The 22,613-nt window shown below is 36.8% G+C and overlaps 1 protein-coding gene across 1 annotated transcript in view; it reads right to left on the bottom strand.

Annotated features, from left to right (window-relative positions):
- The window catches only part of tdp1 (tyrosyl-DNA phosphodiesterase 1), a 74,935-nt gene that overhangs the window by 7,436 nt on the left and 44,886 nt on the right, over nucleotides 1-22,613 (bottom strand). Inside the window, exon 15 of the mRNA XM_022673234.2 lies at nucleotides 17,543-17,648. Within this exon, the coding sequence (XP_022528955.2) occupies nucleotides 17,543-17,648 (106 nt within the window). The remainder of the gene's footprint in view (nucleotides 1-17,542; nucleotides 17,649-22,613) is intronic.

The following is a 22,613-nucleotide window of genomic DNA, read 5'->3' as shown; positions in this document are numbered from 1 at the left end:
ATTTTGGACTATGTTTTAATAGTCGCAGTAATACATTTATATATATATATATATATATATATATATATATTTTATTATTAAAACAGTATAATTTATTGCAATTATTTCGGGGAAATGTTTGCATCCCCAAGAATGACGTGATGGCAACAGGCTTACTTTTTGCTTTTCACTGTTCGAGTACTGAAGTTCTTCAATTAGTACAAAATATTCAGATGCGAGCGTAAATGTCATTGGGAAAAGCAGACTGATGCTTCAGAAGGCGGCAGAACGAGCGCATCGTGACTGTCTAAAGTCTTCCAGCGGATATGATTAGCACATTAAAACAGCATGCTAATTATCTAAACCATCAACACTGGAATCAGTGAGAAATAAACTCCGCTCCATTATGAAAATGTTCAGATTTTAGATTTCCCTGACATGTTTCCTGATACATCAGGCCAGGATTTAGCGAGGTGTGCACCGACTGCATCCAAAACCACAAGCACAATTAGCATTGAGCTCTGATTTGCACAGATCATCATTAGCAGTAATTTTCATTATTTTCACAGGCGGTGAACAAATGCACCTCCGCGAACTAACAGCAGCGCGTCATTCTAATGGTAATCCATACTCCTCTGCTCCCCTGACATTTCCGGGAATGTGCAGTGTGTGTGAGAGAGATGGTACAACTCCCATGGTGATTTAGAGCCCAATTAAAGCCAGCCTTCCTCATCAGGGAGGTAAGGTGAGAGCAGCGGGGTCAGACATACTGTTCCGAGTCTCTGACAGGCAGACATTAAGAGATTTTTCCGACTTGGTTAAAGCCTGGCATCAGATTTAGTTAAAAGGCTGATGTCAAATAAAAGCATTTGGGTGGTTCTATGTGTCAAAAACGATTCATTGTTACAGAGCCATTATTAGACCTCTCTCTCTATACTGTATATATTAGAATGAAACACTTACAGTCTATGAAAGACTAATGCATAGATACTTAACAGCTGTGAAAAGGTCTTATATCACTGTAATAAATTAACTATTTAAAACCATTTACGTGGGCAGTAAGTGGCCATTTTGCCTGAGGAAACACTATATAACTTTAGAATAAATGCAAACTATTTAATTCAGCCTGAAATAATGAGAAACAGAAGTAGATATAGTGGGAGAAATAGATGGGGGATCTGCCATAATATTTATAGATATGCAACCATGTATGCACATGGTACTAGCTATTGTGTCCCATGACTTTTGCCATGTACCACGAAAACTAAAAAAAATAATAAGTAAATAAAACATTGCATAGAGCTGAGGAATGTCCCATCCACCCACTATCAGGCCTCTTAAAGACTTAAAGAGCCACTAAATCCTATTTTTTTGTTGCCATTAATAGCTGAAATATGTTCGTTTGAAGTAATAAAATATACCAGTCCTGCTTAAAATTTTTATAAACACTGCTGCTGCAGCAGCTCAGCCAATCAGCTATCCCTTCTGTCCCACCTCTAAACCCATACATCACCAGTCCCCCTTCCATTTTTTTTTAGCCTTTTTAAATTTGAGCTGAGGGTGGAATCAGCCAAAATCAAGAGGGTTAGTGCCCTTTTAGACTTCAATAATTAATGTGGCCTTGCCATGAGCATGCTGGCAAATGTTCAACCTTTCTCACAAGATAGAACACCTCATAACTTTTACAGGTTTAGGTGTATGCATACTCCCTGACTCTTGGTATGTCCGTATACTGTATATGATGTTCTACAGAAACATATTTAGAAACATATCATAGTCAAGTAAAAAAAAAGAAAATGTTTTTAGGAGCATTTCTATTGGTCCATTTATAATAAAATTTCTACACAATATAAAGAAGAACTGCCAGATTTAGACTGTGAATTTAAACGTGAAAAAAGTCAGTTCAGCAATCTGTACATGCAAGTTCAGCAATCTATTTAGAGGAAGTATTTATGGCCAAAAAAAACGTTCACATGCTGCTGGAACTGCCTCTTGGTGTAAACTGGGCAGTGGTGACTCAGTGGTTAGAGTGCTGGGCTATTGATCACGGTGTTGGGAGTCCGCTAAGTTGCTACGGTTGGGGGTTTGACCAGGGCACTTAGGGCATTTTCACATAAGCATTTTTCCCCGGAGCCAGGAGCGCTTGCTCAGAGAGGTTGGTACGTTTGGTAAAGTGTAAAAGCTGTTTATAGCCTGGGAACAATCTTTTTAAAAGTTCTGTGAAAATTATCTCTGACTCTCCTTTAACCTGGGGTCTGGGGTTCGCTTTGAATTCCCTCAAACATTCAAACAAGCAATCAAGTTCTCATACAGAGTTTCCCAATGGTGTAACAAACTACCTTCTATTATCAGATCAGGAGCATCTCCCACTATCTTTAATAAACTCCTGAAGACTGAGCTCTTCAAAGAGCACTTACTCTCTTAACACCTCTAACTAACTACCTTCCACTACCAGATCAGGAGCATCCCTCGCTATCTTTAATAAACTCCTGAAGACAGAGCTCTTCAAAGAGCACTTACTCTCCTAACACCTCTAACTAACTACCTTCTACTACCAGATCAGGAGAATCTCTCACAATCTTTAATAAACTCCTGAAGACAGAGCTCTTCAAAGAGCACTTACTCTCCTAACACCTCTAACTAACTACCTTCCATTATCAGATCAGGAGAATCTCTCACTATCTTTAATAAACTCCTGAAGACTGAGGTCTTCAAAGAGCTCTTACTCTCCTAACCCCTCTAACTAACTACCTTCCATTATCAGATCAGGAGCGCCCCTTACTATCTTTAATAAACTCCTGAAGACAGAGCTCTTCAAAGAGCACTTACTCTCCTAACACCTCTAACTAACTACCTTCTACTACCAGATCAGGAGAATCTCTCACTATCTTTAATAAACTCCTGAAGACAGAGCTCTTCAAAGAGCACTTACTCTCCTAACACCTTTGTATTACCTCATATATGTTAATAGATTCTACTTGCTAAGAAAGTATTTAAAAAAAAAATTGTGGTCATCTACATTTATTATCGATAAAAAGATACGTCAATAACGTAACTTCCATTCTGCAAAAATGCCCATTAAAATTGACTCATAAATAAATCAATTGCACAATTGATCCACGGTTTGAACTGACTTATTCCATGCAAGTAGCATACTGAAGAGAAAATGAAACTTTTCTACCTCTAAAATACATCATCTCACAGCAGTATTAATAATCTAATACAAAGATGTCTGGAGTCGTTTGAGCTTCTCAGCAGAGAAGGACTGGAACAAGGAAATGAGCTGATGTGTTATCACCCCCCGCCCCCATCCCCGTTTCTGTGAACAGCAGCCAGGGACAAAGTTTTTTTTTTTCCTCTGACAAAACTAATCGACACTCTTCTTTGCACGTACAACTCATGAGCTATCTATGAAAGAACTAAGTGTTCCAGGGCTGGGCTTTGTGAGGAGCTTTCTGATGTGGAGAGAAATATACATGAGGGTTTTGATGGAATGAAAGAAAATAGGTTCTTTTTACTCTGTCAGTTTTACAAGCACTGGATATTTCCACAGGTTATATAGATAGTATTTTTTCTAATGCATTCTCGTTTTAAGTACAACGGAAAAGGGAAGCAGATTGCAGCCAGTAGAAAGGTTACCAAAGTACTACTTGGATACCCATCTACAAAGAACAATACTGAGACCAGCAGAGTGCGTATCAGAGTACCAACTGGATATCCCTCTACAGAGTACAATACTTAGCCCAGTAGAGTATCAGAGCACTAACTGGATTCCCCTCTACAGAGTACAATATTCAGCCCAGTAGAGTGAGTATCAGAGCACTAACCGGATTTCCCTCTACAGAGTATAATACTCAGTCCAGTAGAGTGAGTATCAGAGCACTAACTGGATTCCTTTCTACAGAGTACAATACTCAGACCAGTAGAGTGAGTATCAGAGCACTAACTGGATTCACCTCTACAGAGTACAATACTCAGACCAGTAGAGTGAGTAACAGAGCATTAACTGGATTCCCGTTTACAGAGTACAATACTCAGACCAGTAGAGTGAGTATCAGAATATTAACTGGATTCCCCTCTACAGAGTACAATACTCAGCCCAGTAGAGTGAGTATCAGAGCACTAACTGGATACCCCTCTACAGAGTACAATACTCAGACCAGTAGAGTGAGTATCAGAATATTAACTGGATTCCCCTCTACAGAGTACAATACTCAGCCCAGTAGAGTGAGTATCAGATCACTAACTGGATACCCCTCTACAGAGTACAATACTCAGACCAGTAGAGTGAGTATCAGAGTGCTAACTGGATTCCCCTCTACAGAGTACAATACTCAGACCAGTAGAGTGAGTATCAGAGCACTAACTGAATACCCCTCTACAGAGTACAATACTCAGACCAGTAGAGTGAGTATCAGAGCGCTAACTGGATTCCCCTCTACAGAGTACAATACTCAGACCAGTAGAGTGAGTATCAGAGCACTAACTGGATTCCCCTCTACAGAGTACAATCCTCAGACCAGCAGAGTGAGTATCAGTGCACTAACTGGATTCCCCTCTACAGAGTACAATACTCAGCCCAGTAGAGTGAGTTTCAGAACACTAACTTGATACCCCTCTTGAGAGTCCATCACTCAGCCCAGTAATGTACATCACTCAGCACAGACTTTGCTAATTATACTGATAGACACTGTATCTTTTCCTTTGCAAATTTTACTGATAGACACTGTATCTTTGATTTTCTTTGCAAATATTACTGATAAACACTGTATCTTTGATTTTTCTTTGCAAGTTTTACTGTTAGACACTGTATCTTTGTTTTTTCTTTGCACATTTAACTGGTAGACACTGTATCTTTGATTTTCTTTGCAAATATTACTGATAAACACTGTATCTTTGTTTTTTCCTTGGAAGTTTTACTGTTAGACACTGTATCTTTGTTTTTTATTTGCACATTTTACTGATAGAAACTGTATCTTTGTTTTTTATTTGCAAGTTTTACTGATAGACACTGTATCTTTGTTTTTTCTTTGCACATTTAACTGGTAGACACTGTATCTTTGATTTTCTTTGCAAATATTACTGATAAACACTGTATCTTTGTTTTTTCCTTGGAAGTTTTACTGTTAGACACTGTATCTTTGTTTTTTCCTTGGAAGTTTTACTGTTAGACACTGTATCTTTGTTTTTCTTTGCAAATTTTACTAATAGACACTGTATCTTTGATTTTCTTTGCGAATTTTAATGATAGACACTGTATCTTTGTTTTTTCTTTGCAAGTTTTACTAGTGATAACTTTGAAAGAAGGATTTGGTAATTTCTTATTAGAGTCTTATTTCTTAGTAATACTGAGTACATGTTGAGTTGGACACTTTCACAGAATGAAAAAAAAAAACATCAGATGAAGCCTAGCATTTATATTGAAGAAAAAAGAGCCTCTTCTGACTTTTCTCTCTGTAAAGCAGTAAATGTAAAAGGTTGTTAGAAGGTAAAGAAAACCCAGAAGGTCAGAGAGTTCTCCTGGATTCATTCAGTAAAGGTCACGCTGCAATCATGACGCTAATAATGTCGAAGTAAAATGCTTTTGAAGCACAGTGACAGTGAATCTGGTGGAGAATAATTGGGAGCAAAAGCTCCATCAGCTCTAAGACGCAGGTTCTAAATATTTGCACGTATGTGTTGTGTGCTGTTCCACTGCATGGACCTCAGAGTTCAGTGTGCTGGTACAGACTATTGGATAAAACCGCTGCCCTCCAGGCAGCAGATTGGAGTTCAATTCCTACCCGAGCAAGCACACAACACTATAGCATTAAGAGTCCTTGGGCACGACTTGAGTGCTGCATTCTTCCACCTCTGTAAAACGATTAGACTCTAAGTCAATCTCGAACAGATCATCTTCTCCATGTTAAAAATGTAAATGTGTGTTTCTATGAGGCTGTATAGCAATATCAATATGATAACTGGAGCACAGGTTTTCCATGCTGAATACTAAATCGTTTTTCTTTATATTTCTACCCACAAGGAGTCCTGTTTAACATAATCTTTACCATGCTATGATAACATTGGGTTGATTATAACCCTGGAATGCTGGATTGCAAAAACATTTTACATATTTCATAATAAATAGACATATTACACCAACGTCTGTAACAAATAAGAAATTGTTCTTATGTCTCTGTAAAGTGACTATTCTGAAGTTTTTTCTGTTCCTAATGCAACAAAATGGTGTAAAAATGTTGGGTGGAGCAAGGGAGCTTTGAGAAAATGTGGGTGGGGTAATTAAGAGATGAAGTAATGAAGAGATGGAGTAATGGGGCAATAAGGAGGCTTTTTGGAGTAATGGAGTGAAGTAATGCGATGTTGAGGACTTCCGGGTGAAGTAATGGAGTAATTAGGAGACTGTATGGAGTAATGGAGTATTTAGGAAGTTTGGGTGGAGTAATGAGGAGGTGGAGTAATGGATGAGTAATACGATGTTGAGGAGTTGTGAGTAAAGTAATGGAGCATTGAGGACTTCCAAGTAGAGTAATGGAGCAATAAGGAGACTGTATAGAGTAATTGAGTGGAGTAATGCAATGTTAAGGAGTTGTGGGGGAAGTAATGGAGTATTGAGGCTTTCCGAGTGAAGTAATGGAGCAATAAGGAGGCTATATGGAGTAATGGAGGGAAGTAATGCAATGTTGAGGACTTTTGGGTGAACTAATGGAGCAATGAGGAGACTTTATGGAGTAATGGAGTGGAGTAATACGATGTTGAGGACTTCCGGGTGAAGTAATGGAGCAAAGAGGACTTCTGAGTGAAGAAATGGAGCAATAATGAGACTTTATGGAGTAATGGAGTGAAGTAATGTGATGGTGAGGACTTCCGGTTGGACTAATGGAGCAGTGAGGAGACTGTATGGAGTAATGGAGTGGAGTAATGCGATGTTGAGAACTTCCGGGTGAAGTAATGGAGCAAAGAGGACTTCTGAGTGAAGAAATGGAGCAATAATGAGACTTTATGGAGTAATGGAGAAAAGTAATGCAATGTTGAGGAGTTGTGGTTGTAGTAATGGAGCATTTAGGACTTCCGGGTAGAGTAATGGCGCAAAGCGGAGACTGTATGGAGTAATAGAGTGGAGTAATGTAATATTGAGGACTTCCGGGTGGAATAATGGAGCATTGAGAATTTTTGGGTGGAGTAATGGAGCAATAACGAGGCTTTATGTAGTAATGGAGTGAAGTAATGCGATGTTGAGGATTTCCTGGTGGAGTAATGAAGCAATGTATGGAGTAATGGAGTGGAGTAATAGAGCACTGAAGAAGTGGGGTGGAGTAATACGATGTTGAGGAGTTGTGGGTGAAGTAATGGAGAAATGAAAGACTTTATGGAGTAATGGAATGTTGAGGACTTCCGGTGGAGTAATAGAGCATTAAGAAATTCCAGTTGGAGTAATCGAGCAATAAGGACACTGTATGGCGTAATGGAGTGGAGTAATGTGATGGGTAGAGTAAACACAGACAAGGATTCAGCCCTGGCGGCTGTTTTCTAAGGTACCCAATATAAATGCTGATTCTACTGCTAAAATAATATATTTTTATTATGTTTTACATATTGCCCAGTTTTAAATTAGTAAGAAAAGAGAGACAGAGTAATAAAAGCTGCAGTTCAGTTTTAAAAACACTATGTATGTGAATAACCCTGCTTTCATGTGATCTTTCCTGTTTTTTCCTTCACTAAAGCACATCGATTTTTTTTCCTCTTCTATTTGATGCTCCATTGCACGATGCTGCATTACATCTTGTTCCTTCTTTTAAACACCCACTCCGCTGATAATGAGTGATGGCAAAACAAAAGATCAAATAAAACCCAGCATGTTTAAACTGATACAGTATAGCAATCAACTGTTTACACAGCGACCCCATTTTAATTCAGTTCTGAAAGGTTAATTTGTCTTAAGTGCTACAGTGGGAGAAATGCACTCATTAGCTGGAGAGAAAAGAAGTTAACGCGGGGGAAGTGTCGCTGGGTTGCTATGGTGCTCAAAGGAGATTTTGTGACTGCCTGGAGAGCCCACAGGTTATCCGTCTGTTTCCTAAAAGCTTTAATTGCCTGTGTTCCACTCTCGTAGCATTGTGGTGGGGCACGGATTCTCTCAGGCGTGAAAGATGTCTAACAATTTGCTGTTCTCTTAAAAGGCAGAATGGATTCGCTGCTTTACTAAACCTGAAAATCTGACTCACGGTACAGCGATACAGCACTACACTAAAACAACACATGACCCAAGCTGTGCTGCAGTGATGAACACAAAGACCAAAACAGCCATTTTTTAATCAACTTGCAATTAGAAACAATAAGCCAGTGCAGTTCACTAACTGATGTGCTCAAGAAAAATAAGTATTTAACCCATTCCTGAATCATTGACATTAACAAGGAAAACAAAATTGAATATTTTAATTAGCTTCTTTTGTTCAGCACAATAATAATACACACCAATCAAGCATAACTTTGACCACCTCCTTTCTTCTTGTTTCTACACACATTATCTATTGTTTCAGCTCCACTGATCATATAGGAAACTTTGTAGTTCTATATAATTACATACAGTAGTCCTGCATTTGTTTATCTGCATACATTATTATTATTAGTAGTATTATTATTATCCTCCTTTCACCCTGTTCTTTAATAGTGAGGACCCCACAGAACACACCACCACAGAGCATATATTATTTGGATGGTGGATAGGGGTGTGTGTTACTGACAAAAAAAAAAAAAAAAAAAAAAAAAAAAAAAAATCTCAATAATGTCTGTAATTTTGTTGATAACAATAATAAACAATATCTTGCATTGCTAAAAGTCTTATGTCGTACTAGCATGTACTTCAAAGAGAATATTCATACTTTCTTACTAAATATATTAATGAAAACAGTATATTTAAGCTTATTTGGAACAAACAAAGCGATAAAATAACCAATGTGTGTATGTGTGCATGTATGTGTAAAACAATTTAATTCTACCATATTCTCATTAGATTTTAATAATGGGTATTTAAATGTAAATAAAACCTAAATGCACCAATAACCGCACGAGCACATGGTCTCCACTGCTTGATCAGAGCAAAAAAGTAAATATAGTGAGAAGCTTATGTGTTCCAGCACATACAGGGGTTGGACAATGAAACTGAAACACCTGGTTTTAGACCCCAATAATTTATTGTGGTGACGGACAGTTCTGGTGGAAACAGGAGAGTTGAGGTGCACATTGAATTCTGCCGTGATTTGATCAGCCGTGGTTTTATGTTTTTTGAATACAATCCGGTTTAGCACCCGAACATCCCTTTCAGACAGCTTCCTCTTACAGCATCCACAGTTAATCCTGTTGGATGTGGTTGGTTCTTCTTGGTGGTATGCTGACATTACCCTGGATACCGTGGCTCTTGATGCATCACAAGGACTTGCTGTCTTGGTCACAGATGCTCCAGCAAGAAGTGCACCAACAATTTGTCCTCTTTTGAACTCTGGTATGTCACCCATAATGTTGTGTGCATTGCAATATTTTGAGCAAAAATGTTCTCTTACCCTGCAAACTGAACCTTTACACTCTTACTGCTCTTACTGGTGCAATGTGCAATTAATGAAGATTGACCACCAGGCTGCTCCAATTTAGCCATGAAACCTCCCACACTAAAATGACAGGTGTTTCAGTTTCATTGTCCAACCCCTGTATATCTGCTCATAATGACAGTTTATGGTTCAGGTTGGGTCGGGCTCGGGCAAAACGTGCACGGGCTCTGGCTGGGTCAGGTCAGACATTTTAGGCCCGATCTAACCTCTACTCTGTGGTGGTAAAGAACAGAATGAAAGGAGAATACAATAAAATATAGGGACAAACAGATATAGAACTACAGTCTATAATTATTATAGAACTACAAAGTGCTCCTATATGATCAGTGGAGCTGGATAAAATGCATAATAGGTGTGCATACAAGCCATCAATCCTCAGTTTATAAGTTGTGAAAGGATAAATTATGTCTCTTTTTACATTAACAATTTTTTATAGATCCAGGGACACTCTGAATCGACACAGAGCCACACTACAGCCCTGCATGACCCAAGCTGTCCTCCAGTGATGCACACAAAGACAAATACAGCCAGTTTTTAATCAACTTGCAATTAGACATAATAAGCCATTGCAGTTCACTAACTGAAGAGCTTGAGGGAAGGAGTTCGTCTCTAATGGCGCCTGATTATTAAAGGTTTACATAATAGGATCGTAAGGCACCCAGACAAAGGGAGTGTATATACAGTAGCTCAAAAAACAGACATATATAAACATGAGCATTTCTCACACCTTCACAAAATACAGCCAGCAGACTGAAGAGCAGCGGACTGACTGCTGTTTCACACACCAGCACAAGGCCACAGAGCTCCGTGATAATAACTTTCAGCAGAGTGAGAGCTGAGCACTGCCTGTCCTTGTCATGGTGACCTGAAGTGAACTAGTCTATATAGTGAGTACTGAACCCACAGAGTTTATACAAGTCTAATAATGCATGTTCCATATACTCCATATTAAAAATCCTAAACCCAGGGTTCATACACTTTTTAACCAATAAATGTCCGAGTTTTTCATGACTTTTTCATGCCTTCAAGGCAAACTTTAATGATCATATTATTTTTAAAACATCAGTGCAGACAGACAATAAAACCAGAAATCAATTAAAACTATCATCAAAATTGATTATAGTAGGTCTTAAATGAATCAGATAAAACGTTGACACACAATCTTCAATAATAAAATATTTTTTCAGATCCCGAGAGCTGTATTGTGTAGGAATAAATTACTAAATTAATTAAACTAAATTAATTAAAATCTGTCAGCTTAAAATAGATTTTTTTTCAAAAATGGAAATGCAAAGATTTGTTTACGAAATATCCATGACTTTTCCAAATTCAGGTATGGAAATTGCTATTTTCAAATTCCATGATTTTTCAAGTTTTTTTATGACTGTACAAACCCTGTAAACCTGAAGGTCATTTCTATTCTTTTCCCACAGCTAGGCCTAAAGGCAAAAAAAAACCCTCATATCTCGATATAATATAAGATATGATACAATATGAAGAAAACATTAGCGCATTTAAATATTTATGTTAAAATATCAGTATTATTCTGTACAACAATGATAAATTTACATGGATTATGTTGTTTCAAATGGCAAAAAATGTCGCCTACAAAACAATGTTCCTTCAATAAAGTTTTTACAAGATTGTACAGTGGTGATCAAAAATTAGCGAACCCATTAGAATTTTCTACAGCTCTAGAACAAATTAGAGACCATTTGAGTTTCTGAATCAGTTTCTCTGATTTTGCTTTATACACATATTTTTGAGTAAAATGAACATTGTTGTTTTATTCTATATTTAGAGCATTTATTTGCAGAAAATGAGAAATGGCTGAAATATCAAAAAAATATTGAGTTCAGAAATCGATATTTGTTGGAATAACCCTGGTTTTTAATCACAGTGCATCTTGGCATCATGTTCTCCAGTCTTACACACTGCTTTTGGATAACTTTATGCCTTTAATCCTGGTGCAAAAATTCAAGCAGTTCAGTTTGGTTTGATGGCTTGCGATCATCCTTCTTCATCTTGATTATATTCCAGAGGTTTTCAATTAGGTAAAATCAAAGAAACTCATCACTTTTAAGTGATCTCTTATTTTTTTCCAGAGCTGTATATATTTCTGCATAAATATGATCTAAAACATCATCAGATTTTTACACAAGACCTAAAAATAGATAAAGAGAATTCTGTTAAAAAAAAGTTTTTTTGTGCTTCTGTTTCAGGCTTTTAGTTGTTTTTTAGTTTTAGTTGGGTGGAGGAGTGGGCGGGTAAGAATGACAGGTTTTTGGCTCTTATTAATGAATATTCATGACATTCAAATGTATCGCCTCTGATTGGTTGACAGCACTGTGATGCTCCCTCCACGGCTCTGCAGTAGGTAATCACAAGCTGAGGAGGGGAAGGCCATGGATCCTAATACATGGGTTGAGGTCAGTCTGGGGGGATTTACCTGATTCACTCGGCTTATGCAGGCAATGGGAGAAGAAGAATAGTGTCACGTGCAGCATGAATATGCAACTTTCCCTATTTGAAAAATCTACTGTATTTCAAATAAAGTAAATACTAAATGATTTCTAGCAAAATGACACCTTTTAAAAATATATGTTTCTTTGAATTATATCCTTATTGTTTCTAATTCCATAGTTTATGTTTCAATCTCTTTTGAATGGTAAATGCTCTGCTACACTGAAATAAAAGTTTATTGATTGATTTATGTCTTGTTGCATGACCCACCTTCTCTTAAGGTTCATTTTCTACATTAAATAATAAACACGTTTAACATTTTATCTCATGTGTTTGAAAAGAAGGTTCTCCTTATCTACTTTTAGGATCAAATAATACTGAACATTAATTTAGATCAAATTTACGCAGAAATATATAATATACCTATATTTAATATATATGCTGCTACATTTCTACAGGTGCTGGTCAACGAATTAGAATAATTTGAAATAGTGCAATCATGAAATTCTTTGAATGCATTTTTTGTGCAGAAAGCAAATCAGGTGTTCACCGCACCTGTCCTACTCGTTAGACTAATCACAGAACTCGTTACCTGGAAAAAAATTTGCTCAGCTGAGCTTTCCAAAAGGCCCATTTAGGCCATTTAACTGTGACACTGTTGTTTTATTGAATTAGAATAATTAGTTTTCAATTTCAAATTATTCTAATTCGTTGACCAGCACCTGTATATATTTAGATACTTTTGTACTTACTTACTCAATCCTGAAATGTCATCTATTATTCTTAAAAAATAAATTTGTGTTTCTATTAAACACATTGATATATTTTTATTTCTAATTCTGATACAACTGTATCAAAGGTTTCTTTTTTTTCCGGTATATTCCGGGAAGCCAATTCAACGAAATTTCGTTCTGCGCAAACATGTGTATTATGAATGTCTAAGTTTAAGAATGTTCTATAGGGTTCACAAACATTAAGAACCACTGTAGCAAATACATCCTACATTTTCACACATAGGAAACCATGTGAAGCGTGCATGTCTATCTACACTGTATCCCTACATTGACCCCACAGATACAAATTGCTCTTTTTTCTTTTTTGATGCCTCGGCTCATCCCCCTCATCTCACCACATGGCTAACAGTCCTTGGCTAAGCTAGCCCGGGTTATTAAAGATGTGCACTACCATGGCAACCACAGAGGTCTTCTGCTTCGATTCATAAAGCGATGACACCCTCGATTTCAATGGCGCCACCGATTACAGGCAGTCCCTGTACTCAGCGTGAATAGGGGTCAGGCAGTCAGTGCGTCAGGGCACAGACCTGTGATGATGGGATGATAATTTACTGAGGGGAGTGTGCGAACGCTAACGGATTTTCTTACGTTTTCCACTCAGTCAAGAGCCGAGCAATCAAACGGCCCGAGACGAGCACGCGCTCGGACTGATGCATCACACGTTCGCTATGATAGATAAGTGGTGGTTTGTCAGGCGGGCGATACGAAGACACGTTAAAAACTAATTACGCCATCAATTTCTTAAAGACAAACTGATTGCTGACGACATGAAGAGAAACAGATTGGTAATGGAATTGTGAAAAGAAAACAGGCACAGGATCAGCCAGGCAGTTATCCTCCTTCCAGCTGTCTCAATGACCGTCTGTCGCCTCCACAGAGCCAAGAGCTGCTCCTGACTCTCATACATCAGTTATATCAGTGAACGACTGCATTACCAACCCTGTTATTTCAGCTTAATCTGAAAAAGTCACATATATAAAGCAGCATGCCAGGCTGCAGCAGCACAATGGCATATTCTTATACCTGCATTAATAAAACTGCAATTTTCACAAAATGGAAAAATGAAACACCTTGGGGGGTTGGGGCGGTAGATCAAGAAAGGAGAAAAAATTAATAATAATAATAAAAAAATAATAATAATAATTCTCAGTACATGTCCTGCTTAAAAAAAGACACAATTCTATACAATGTATATTTCTAATGTCATATTGTTGCACTATTGCACAATTTGTCAACTTAATCCTATGCATTTTTTTTTGTTGTTGTTTTTACTATTTTTCAATTAAGTTTGGCCGCTGGCCAGATACTTTCCAAGCCATTACATGGTGGGCCACAAAACAAAAACTGTTTTGGAAATTGAAGTGTAATGGGATGTAGTGCTACAGACTAGTAGCTCTCCAGCCCAGAGGGCTGTTGAACCCGATTGCACATACCACACACCACTCCTCACACAGGATCGAACCCGTGTCGTCAGGGTCGTGGTCCGATACGCCCCGGCTAGTGAATTGGGACACGGCCGGGAAAATATGCCCTTATAAGGAGCCCAAGAATGGGCGGAAAAACAATAACGGGCTAAAACTAAAGACATGCCGAGTGTGACAGAGAGACAGGGGGAATTGTAAACAAAAGCTCACCAGAGAAGCATTTTATTATTTATATTTTCATTACCGTTTATTACAGTTTAAACAACCTTACAGGTCAGATGTTTAATGCTTGCGGCCCACATCTGGCCCACGGGCCGCTTATTGCTGACCCCTGTTATAGAGCATTATAGAGCGCCCCCTACACATCCTGTAGTGTATTAATCTGCTAAACCAGCACACTAACCTGATATACTTATAGTATACTGCACTGTTCACTTTTTTACAAGACATGAAGCAAAAACAACTTTAATCTGGACTTCTTCACACACTGAACTCTTCACTTTATACACAATCGCACAATTACATTACATCACTGGAATACCTGCACCTTAAATACTCTTGCATTTATTGTATTTATTGTATTCTGTTGTCTGCTGTACTGTTGTCTATGCCCCTGTGTTCCTTGCACTAATCATTATTATATACCTACATTATATTACAGCACAAGCGATCTAGTCTTACAGTGTTTCAATGTACAGTAGAATTTATTTTACAACTGTTTTATTCAAGTGATTTAATATTGAAAAATGTAGAGAAACTATAAATATATTTGTATTCTCCTTTATTGTGAATTTTAAATTATTATTGATAAATTAGTAGTTATAGGCTAATAGAATAAATCATTATTAGAATAATGCAGAAACAAATAATCAATATAAGTGGCTTGTTTTAAACATTATACATTTTTTTAATGCTGTTAGTTTTTCATCTTTATTTCTTTATAGATAAAATTGTCTAAAACTAGTTAAACAATCTATACAAACTGCAAAAACACGAACTCTAAACTACGTAGTGTTTTTCCACCAAATTCCACCAAAGTTCTTGAACCAGTTCTGTCCGGGGTTTTAAGAACTGTGGTGCTTTTCAATGAACCAGCGCATGTTTCCACCAGTTTTAGTGAAACCGTCAAAACGTCACATCATACGTCATAAACAAAGGGTGTTGCACAGTGGTGGTGCTTCTGTAGAAACAGACACACCCACAGAGTCGTCACAGTTTGCACTGAAGAACCAGGTATTCCTCAGTTCCCGCTGTGAGCAAACGTTCCAGGTTCTAGAACCCACATTTGTTGGTGGAAACGTGGCAAACCGGTTCCAAATTAGGTTTGCGAAGCAGAACCAGGTGCCAGCTCTAACTGAGGAGTGCTGCTGAATGTGTTCTAGTGCAGAACTGAATGCAGGCAGAATTAGACTGCATCCTAATTACTAATAAGTAGGCCGTGGCCGTTCACCACAGTGACTGAGGAAAAGAGGTCAGCGCTGGGCAGTAGATGGGCTTCCCAGGTACAGACAATTAACAGCTACTCGACTGTGTCTTTAGACCGAGCGCGTCACATACGGACCTGAATTAGTCATCTACTCCCTCATTACGAACTGAAGAGAATAAATTACAGGAGGAAAGAGGCGCAGAATGAAAGGTCTGGATCTGAGTGGTCAGTGTGAGGATGCATAGACCTCAAAGGACAGCCTGGTCCGAGCCTTTCATTTCATGACCTGAGTAATTTACTGTTTTATACTGGACAGAATGCAGTAAGAGAGCTATAGAAACTGAATATAACTGCAGGAAATGTCATTTTTTAAAGACGTATGGGTAACACTTTATAATAACTTTCATTAATATGTTTTTAATTAATGATTTTGAATATACAGAATTTGAATATTAACAAATGCTCACATGTGACACTTATTTATCAGCATGGATATTTATATTAAAAATGTTAGCAAATCATTAGCTCATCAGAATTTGAACATTAATAATGCGAATTTTAAACTAGGCAAATGATTATTAATTTCAGTTCATTGCCAATGTGTTCATTAGTATTTACAAATGTGATAGCAACTTTTTAGTTTCTTAAAATGTGAAAAATAACAGTTATTAATCATGAGTTAATGGTATATTAATGAAAATTATTATAAAGTGTTACCGATGTATGTGTCTGAGATCAACAGGTAGGCACTCACAAATATTAAGCATTTTTAAAAACTCAGCTGTTATTTGCCTGGTTTGTTTTGGCCTGAATATGGTTGTTCTAAAAGGTAAATTGTGTCATTTTTAAGCAAAAATTTGGGTTTTTCACTTTTTAACATAACAGGAATCTGATTGTTATCCTTTGCATTGTTACTCAATTACTCAAAACATTATTTTACATAAACTTCCATGCACATTATTAATAGTAATGGGACAAAAATCAATATTGTAATATATAGTATTGTTTGTGATACATTATCAACATTTTTATATACAGCGCTGGGAAAAAAAAAGAGACCACTCTATGATTTTGATATTTATAGGTATATGTTTGAGTAAACATAGGTGGGACGTTCTCCCAGTTAGATCTGCTATTGACATAAATAACAGCTAATTTAGTAATGGAAAAATGTACATGCATCTAAAAAAAAAATAGAATATCATTGAAAAGTTACTTTATTTCAGCAATTCAGTTCAAAAGTGTCTCAGAAAATTAGAATATTATATAAGACCAACTGGTACTTTTGGCAGTGTGGGCAGTGTGCCAAGTCCTGCTGGAAAATGAAATCCTCATCTACTTAAAAGTCATCAGCAGAGGGAAGCATGGAGTGCTGTAAGATTTTGTGGGAAAACAAAACTGCACTGACTTTAGACTTGATAATAAAACACAGTGGATCAACACCAGCAGATGACACGTCTCTCCAAACCATCACTGATTGTGGAAACTTCACACTAGACCTCAAGCAAATGCAAAATTTACTGATGGTCAGTTATGGTTTGGAGATAAAAGAATTAAAATGTTTAAAATAGATCACTCTGTGTGTAATGCATCTATATAATATACGAGTTTCACATATTAAAGTAAACTACTGAAATAAAGTAACTTTTCAATGATATTGTAATTTTTTTAATGCACTAGTACATGAAGAGAATGTTCACACAACAAGGCAGACAACAAACCGTTTTAAAAGATAGATCTAAACTCTGGGCTTCTGAGAACACTAGTTTAGACAGATTCTAACTCAAGTTCTACAGAACTTCAGATTGGAGAAGAATAGAGAATGGCTTGTATAGAGAGGGAATACATTCTCACCTTTATCTGAGTAGCGATGTGGAGGCAAATCAAACGGTACTGGGAAACCTGTGGAGGAGCAGGAGACGGGGAAGACGTTCTTCTCCACTGGAAATGTGCTCATGTGCTATAGAAAAGGACAGAGAAGAGTGTGGGTGTGAATTTATACAACAAAGAAATGAGCTTCAGTGATGTACACAACACTAAATTAAATATACAGAAGACCACAGACTGGGAATACAAAGAATATTCAGTGCCTGAAATTATTTCTTTGGAAATGAGGAAAAAAATATGGTAAAATATTATTATGATTAATTTTGTAGTCTACTAATGTGTTGATTTATTTTTTTCAGTTAACTAACCATTGCTTATGCCATGCAAATTAAAAAGTGACCCATTAAACGCAAATATGAGCAGTCGGGTTAATAGCTTAATCAAATATATTTGTATCATAATCACAATGGCATCATAATACATATAATCAATAAAAAAATCACAAAATAATTGAAATGAAAATGCACATTAAACATTGTGCGAATATTTAAAAATATGGTAAAAAAAAACGCTGTGAAAAAAACTTTTGTTTCACATAACCATAAAAAGCTGTGTAAAGTCTATAAAGCCAATGAAAACCCAGAAATCAGTCTAATATTACATAAGGCCAATTAGTACTTTTGGCAGTGTGTCAGTGTGCCAAGTCCTGCTAGAAAATGAAATCTGCATCTCTATAAAAGTTGTCAGCAGAGGGTAGTAAAGAAAAGTAAATGCTTAAAACAGACCAGTCTTAAATACAAGTGTTAAATACACCTATACAAGATATGAGTTTCACATTTTGAACTGAATTACTGAAATAAAATAACTTTTTGATGACATTCTTTTTTTTTTTTGGAGAAGCACTAGTAGTTCTGACCTGATTTCTTTGAGAAAATGTTAAAATACAAGTTATACAATCTATGGTGTGTCATTTATTTTACATTGGAACTTTAACCCTAAAATGTTAACAATCATGTGCCCTATTTATTATATTAGGGATAAAAAGCACAAATAAACTACTCAGATCATTTAAATGATTAATTTCTTTAATTCTTATGGATTATAGAAAACCTGTTTGGTTTTGGCCAAAAAAAAGTTTATTTTTAAGTTAGTTTTATTTTTACAAGGGATGTGCCATATCGTATGATACACAATAATATTGCCAAAAAAAATATTATATTGTACACGATATTATACACTGAAATATCGTGCCATATTACACATCAGGGTACTACTTTTTTTGGCTGTTGGCTGTTTTCACACTGTTCTCATTTTCTGTTATATCTCTACCAGAGACATTTGGAGTGTATTATTGGTATTGTTACATTCTGGATCATTGACTTCTGTTACAAATCTGATGAAATTCTTGTATTTTTTAATATCTCAGTTAGGGGTGTGCCATATCATAGCATATGCAATAATAATTCATTGTTTTTCATATTTCACCAGAAGTAACGTCATCTCAAAAACACTATGAAATATCGTGATATTATTTTAGGGCCATATGGAGGAGGAGGGCTGCTATACTACAGCTTCAATTTAATATAAGACCAGTATCTATATTTTAAACATGTAAATGCTGAATCCCTGCAGCCCGTAAGTGTAGTGCTAGGAGCAGAGGGCTAGTGCTCCTGTATGTTCTATACAAGGCTAAAGTCTCATCTGTTCTGAGGTCATAAGTGTGGGGGCGGCTGAATTCAAAGGGCAGGAAGAATATATATCACCCACCGAGCGCTACAGCTGTGCTCACAGCTCCAGAGTAACAGGAGAGGGGGGGGAAATTCACAGACTGCTCCACTGAGAACATTAGCTTTAGCCTTAAGATCAGCGGGAACAGGCCCATTAGGTGAGTCAACAGCAGCTCTCTGTAAACAGACTCCTGAACCCAGCTCTGCTTATGAATGATATTTAATAACACAGACAGCACCTAGGGGCTTCCCAATTACGTGTTCCCTCTCACTTTTGTGCTTTTGACAGTTTAAGCAGCTCAAAGAGAGACAGGAAAAGACTGGAACTGAAAAAAAGTAGTATAAATTATTTAAGTAGTATTAAATATTTAAACAAATATATTTGCAGGAAAATATAATATAATTTATTTAATTAATCCGACTATAACATTTTTTTGTCTTTGACATTATTACTGATTTTTTTTGTTATTTCAGTAATTCAGTTCAAAATGAAACTCATATATTATATAGATCTATTTTAAGCGTTTATTTCTTTTATTGTTGATGATTATGGCTTACAGCCAATGAAAACTTAAAAATCAGTGTCACAGAAAATCAGAAGACCAATTGGTACTTTTGGCAGTGAGGGCCTTGTGCTAAGTCCTGCTGGAAAATGAAATCTACATCGTCATAAAAGTTTATCGTCAGCAGAGGGAAGCATTAAGTGCTGTAAGATTTTCTGGAAAAACTTCCACAATTTTCAAATGAAATGTAAAATTTACTGATGGTCAGTGATGGTTTGTGAAGTCTGTGCAGTGTTTTCCTGCGGATTTCATTTTTCAGGACTTGGCACACCGCCCACAGTGCCAAAAGTACCAATTGGTCTTATATTCTAAAATATTCTAATTTTCTGAGACACTGATTCTTGGCTTTTTTATTGGCTGTAAGCCATACATTAACAATAAAAGAAATAAACACTTAAAATAGGTCACTCTCTGTGTAAAACATCTATATAATATATACGTTTTACATTTTTAACTTAAATTACTGAAATAAAGCAACTTTTTTTAATGGCATTCTATTTTTTTTGTTTTAAATGCACTAGTAATTTTGCACTGAACCATAAAATAATCTGCCATAGTATTAAAACCACAGACAAGTAAAGTGAATGTATACAGTACAGTAGGCATATACAGTAGGGGATCTACACAAATATCAGACAACTTTAGGTGGTTTTAATGTTATGGCTGATCAATGTAGCCAACATTCAATTTATTCAATGAATGTTTATGCCCTGCCTATTAGCACGGCACACTTTACTAGCTTATATCTTCACACACTTCGCTCACACTGCGTTCAGCTGCGATCTGACAGACAGACGCTGTACCACACACTGTTATGACTCTGTCACGTGCAAAAACTCGCACTTTTAGTCTATTTACATGGGTAACTGTGAGCCAGAACAGTGTCAGAACCCACATAAGTGAGTCTGTGTGAGATCACTTCACAGCTTGGTACAGTTTGAGGTGAGTGTGTGATGATTTAGGCATGTGGAGTGCACAGTATCAACCGGCTGGGTATTATTTTCCTTTATTTCTTAGCTACATTAGCCTCATAGCTCCAGTGTTAAAACCAAACAAGTAAACATAAAAAAAAAAAAACTTTTTTTATTAAGTTTTCAAGGTAGTTATCTAAAAATGTATTTCTTACTTTGACAGAAGATCTTTTTCACCTTTAGCATCATTCTATCTCTTAGTCATGCAAATTTAATGTAGATAAATCGTCCGGGAGCTCTGGCACCGCAGCCGGAGGAGGTTGCAATGGGTGGCCAAGCACAAAATATGCTTGTTTACAAGAGCCAGAGCATCAGGGTGTGTCACTAATTGAGTGATTTATCTGTGTTTGAGCTCAAGCTGCTTCCGACTCTGACTCTGCTGCCGTCCTCCCGGTTTCCCTGCTATCTGTTCGTCTATGTTAGAACCTCTTAAAAGGCTTTTTGAACACTTATTTGCATTTTTGAATGAGTTTTTAAATACTAGCTGTGAAAACCACCTTCGAAAATTAAATATTTATGCATCTTTCATATATTTGTAACTGCAGGTCAGAATAAAACAATCTAGGAGTGGAAACAATATATGATTGGTGTATGCATGTGATGCAGCAAATGAACTGCAATCACCTGCAAACGTTTGTAATACATTAAACTAGCCAAAAGTAACTTGTATAAGTTGTGCGGTGTTATCTGGGGAGTGAGGGTAAACGTTGGCCAGCATGCTCATGGCAAGGCAACACTGTGGTAGTAACAGGTCGATTATGGCTTTTAAAAAATAATAAAATCTTTGATTTTTTTCAGAAAAAAATGATTTTCGGTAATTATCTGTAATTTCCATCCCTACTAAAAATCAAACTACAGATGACAATGAAATAGTTCAAAACTAGGTTTACCTGTTTAAAAACAAAAGGGTTGAGTCGACTCATTAAGTAAATCAATGATTCAAAACATTGTTTCCAAGCTCATGCATTCATATCTGGTGCTGACCTTGTGTACACACACAGCCATGGAGAAACTCACACACTGACGGACACTGATTATACTTCAGAACGCGGGTTTGTGACTAAAAAATCAGGAAATAACGCACTAAACGAGTCACAAAAGAAACTTTGAAGGAAAAATTATTAATGTTTTCCACAATTAATCACAGATTCTTACCAAAAAGCGATGTCGCTACAGTTTTTAGAAGTGATACGATGGATTTCTAGCTAAATATAAGCTTATCCCACCGGGTTTTTATGTGGAAAGTGCTGGAACAGTGCTGGAACTTTTTTCGGTACAACGCAGTCCTCGGACTGAAAGGAATGTTTAGAAAATATGTGTTTGTTAGTCTGTGGGAGGCACCGGTAACCAAGGTAAGACGGATAAACACTTCAGAAATGAGTAGCGTTTTGGAATATTTTAGATAAAAAAGATAAAATGTCTGTATACAAAATCAGATTACAACTGTCATTCGAATTAACCAAATTAACCGTGAAAATCTCCCAGCACTACACTGTGGGTACCACCCTTTTACTGTGGGTGATAAAATTAATCTCCTATGATGTGTTCCTAGTACACATGACACTGTGGATAGAGGAATGTAAAACACCCAAATATCTTCAGAACAACTTATACCGGTGTGTGTGATCAGGAAAACAATGCTAAAAGTGAATACTAACCAAGTAACCGTTACCGCATTAGTGATTACTATGGGAGTAACTATATATCAAAATATCGGTATAAAACAATGCAATGACATCATAAGCCCTATCTGGACGGGATTCGTTTCTCAGGGGGTTCTGGGGTCCTTTTGTCTTTTATGGGGGTTCTCTGTTATTTTATTTCTGTCCGGAACGAC

Source organism: Astyanax mexicanus, chromosome 14 (assembly GCF_023375975.1).
Source record: "Astyanax mexicanus isolate ESR-SI-001 chromosome 14, AstMex3_surface, whole genome shotgun sequence".
Classification (NCBI taxonomy): Eukaryota; Metazoa; Chordata; class Actinopteri; order Characiformes; family Acestrorhamphidae; genus Astyanax; species Astyanax mexicanus.
The sequence above is the reverse complement of the archived record's forward strand: the minus strand, read 5'-3'. Positions and strand labels throughout refer to the sequence as shown.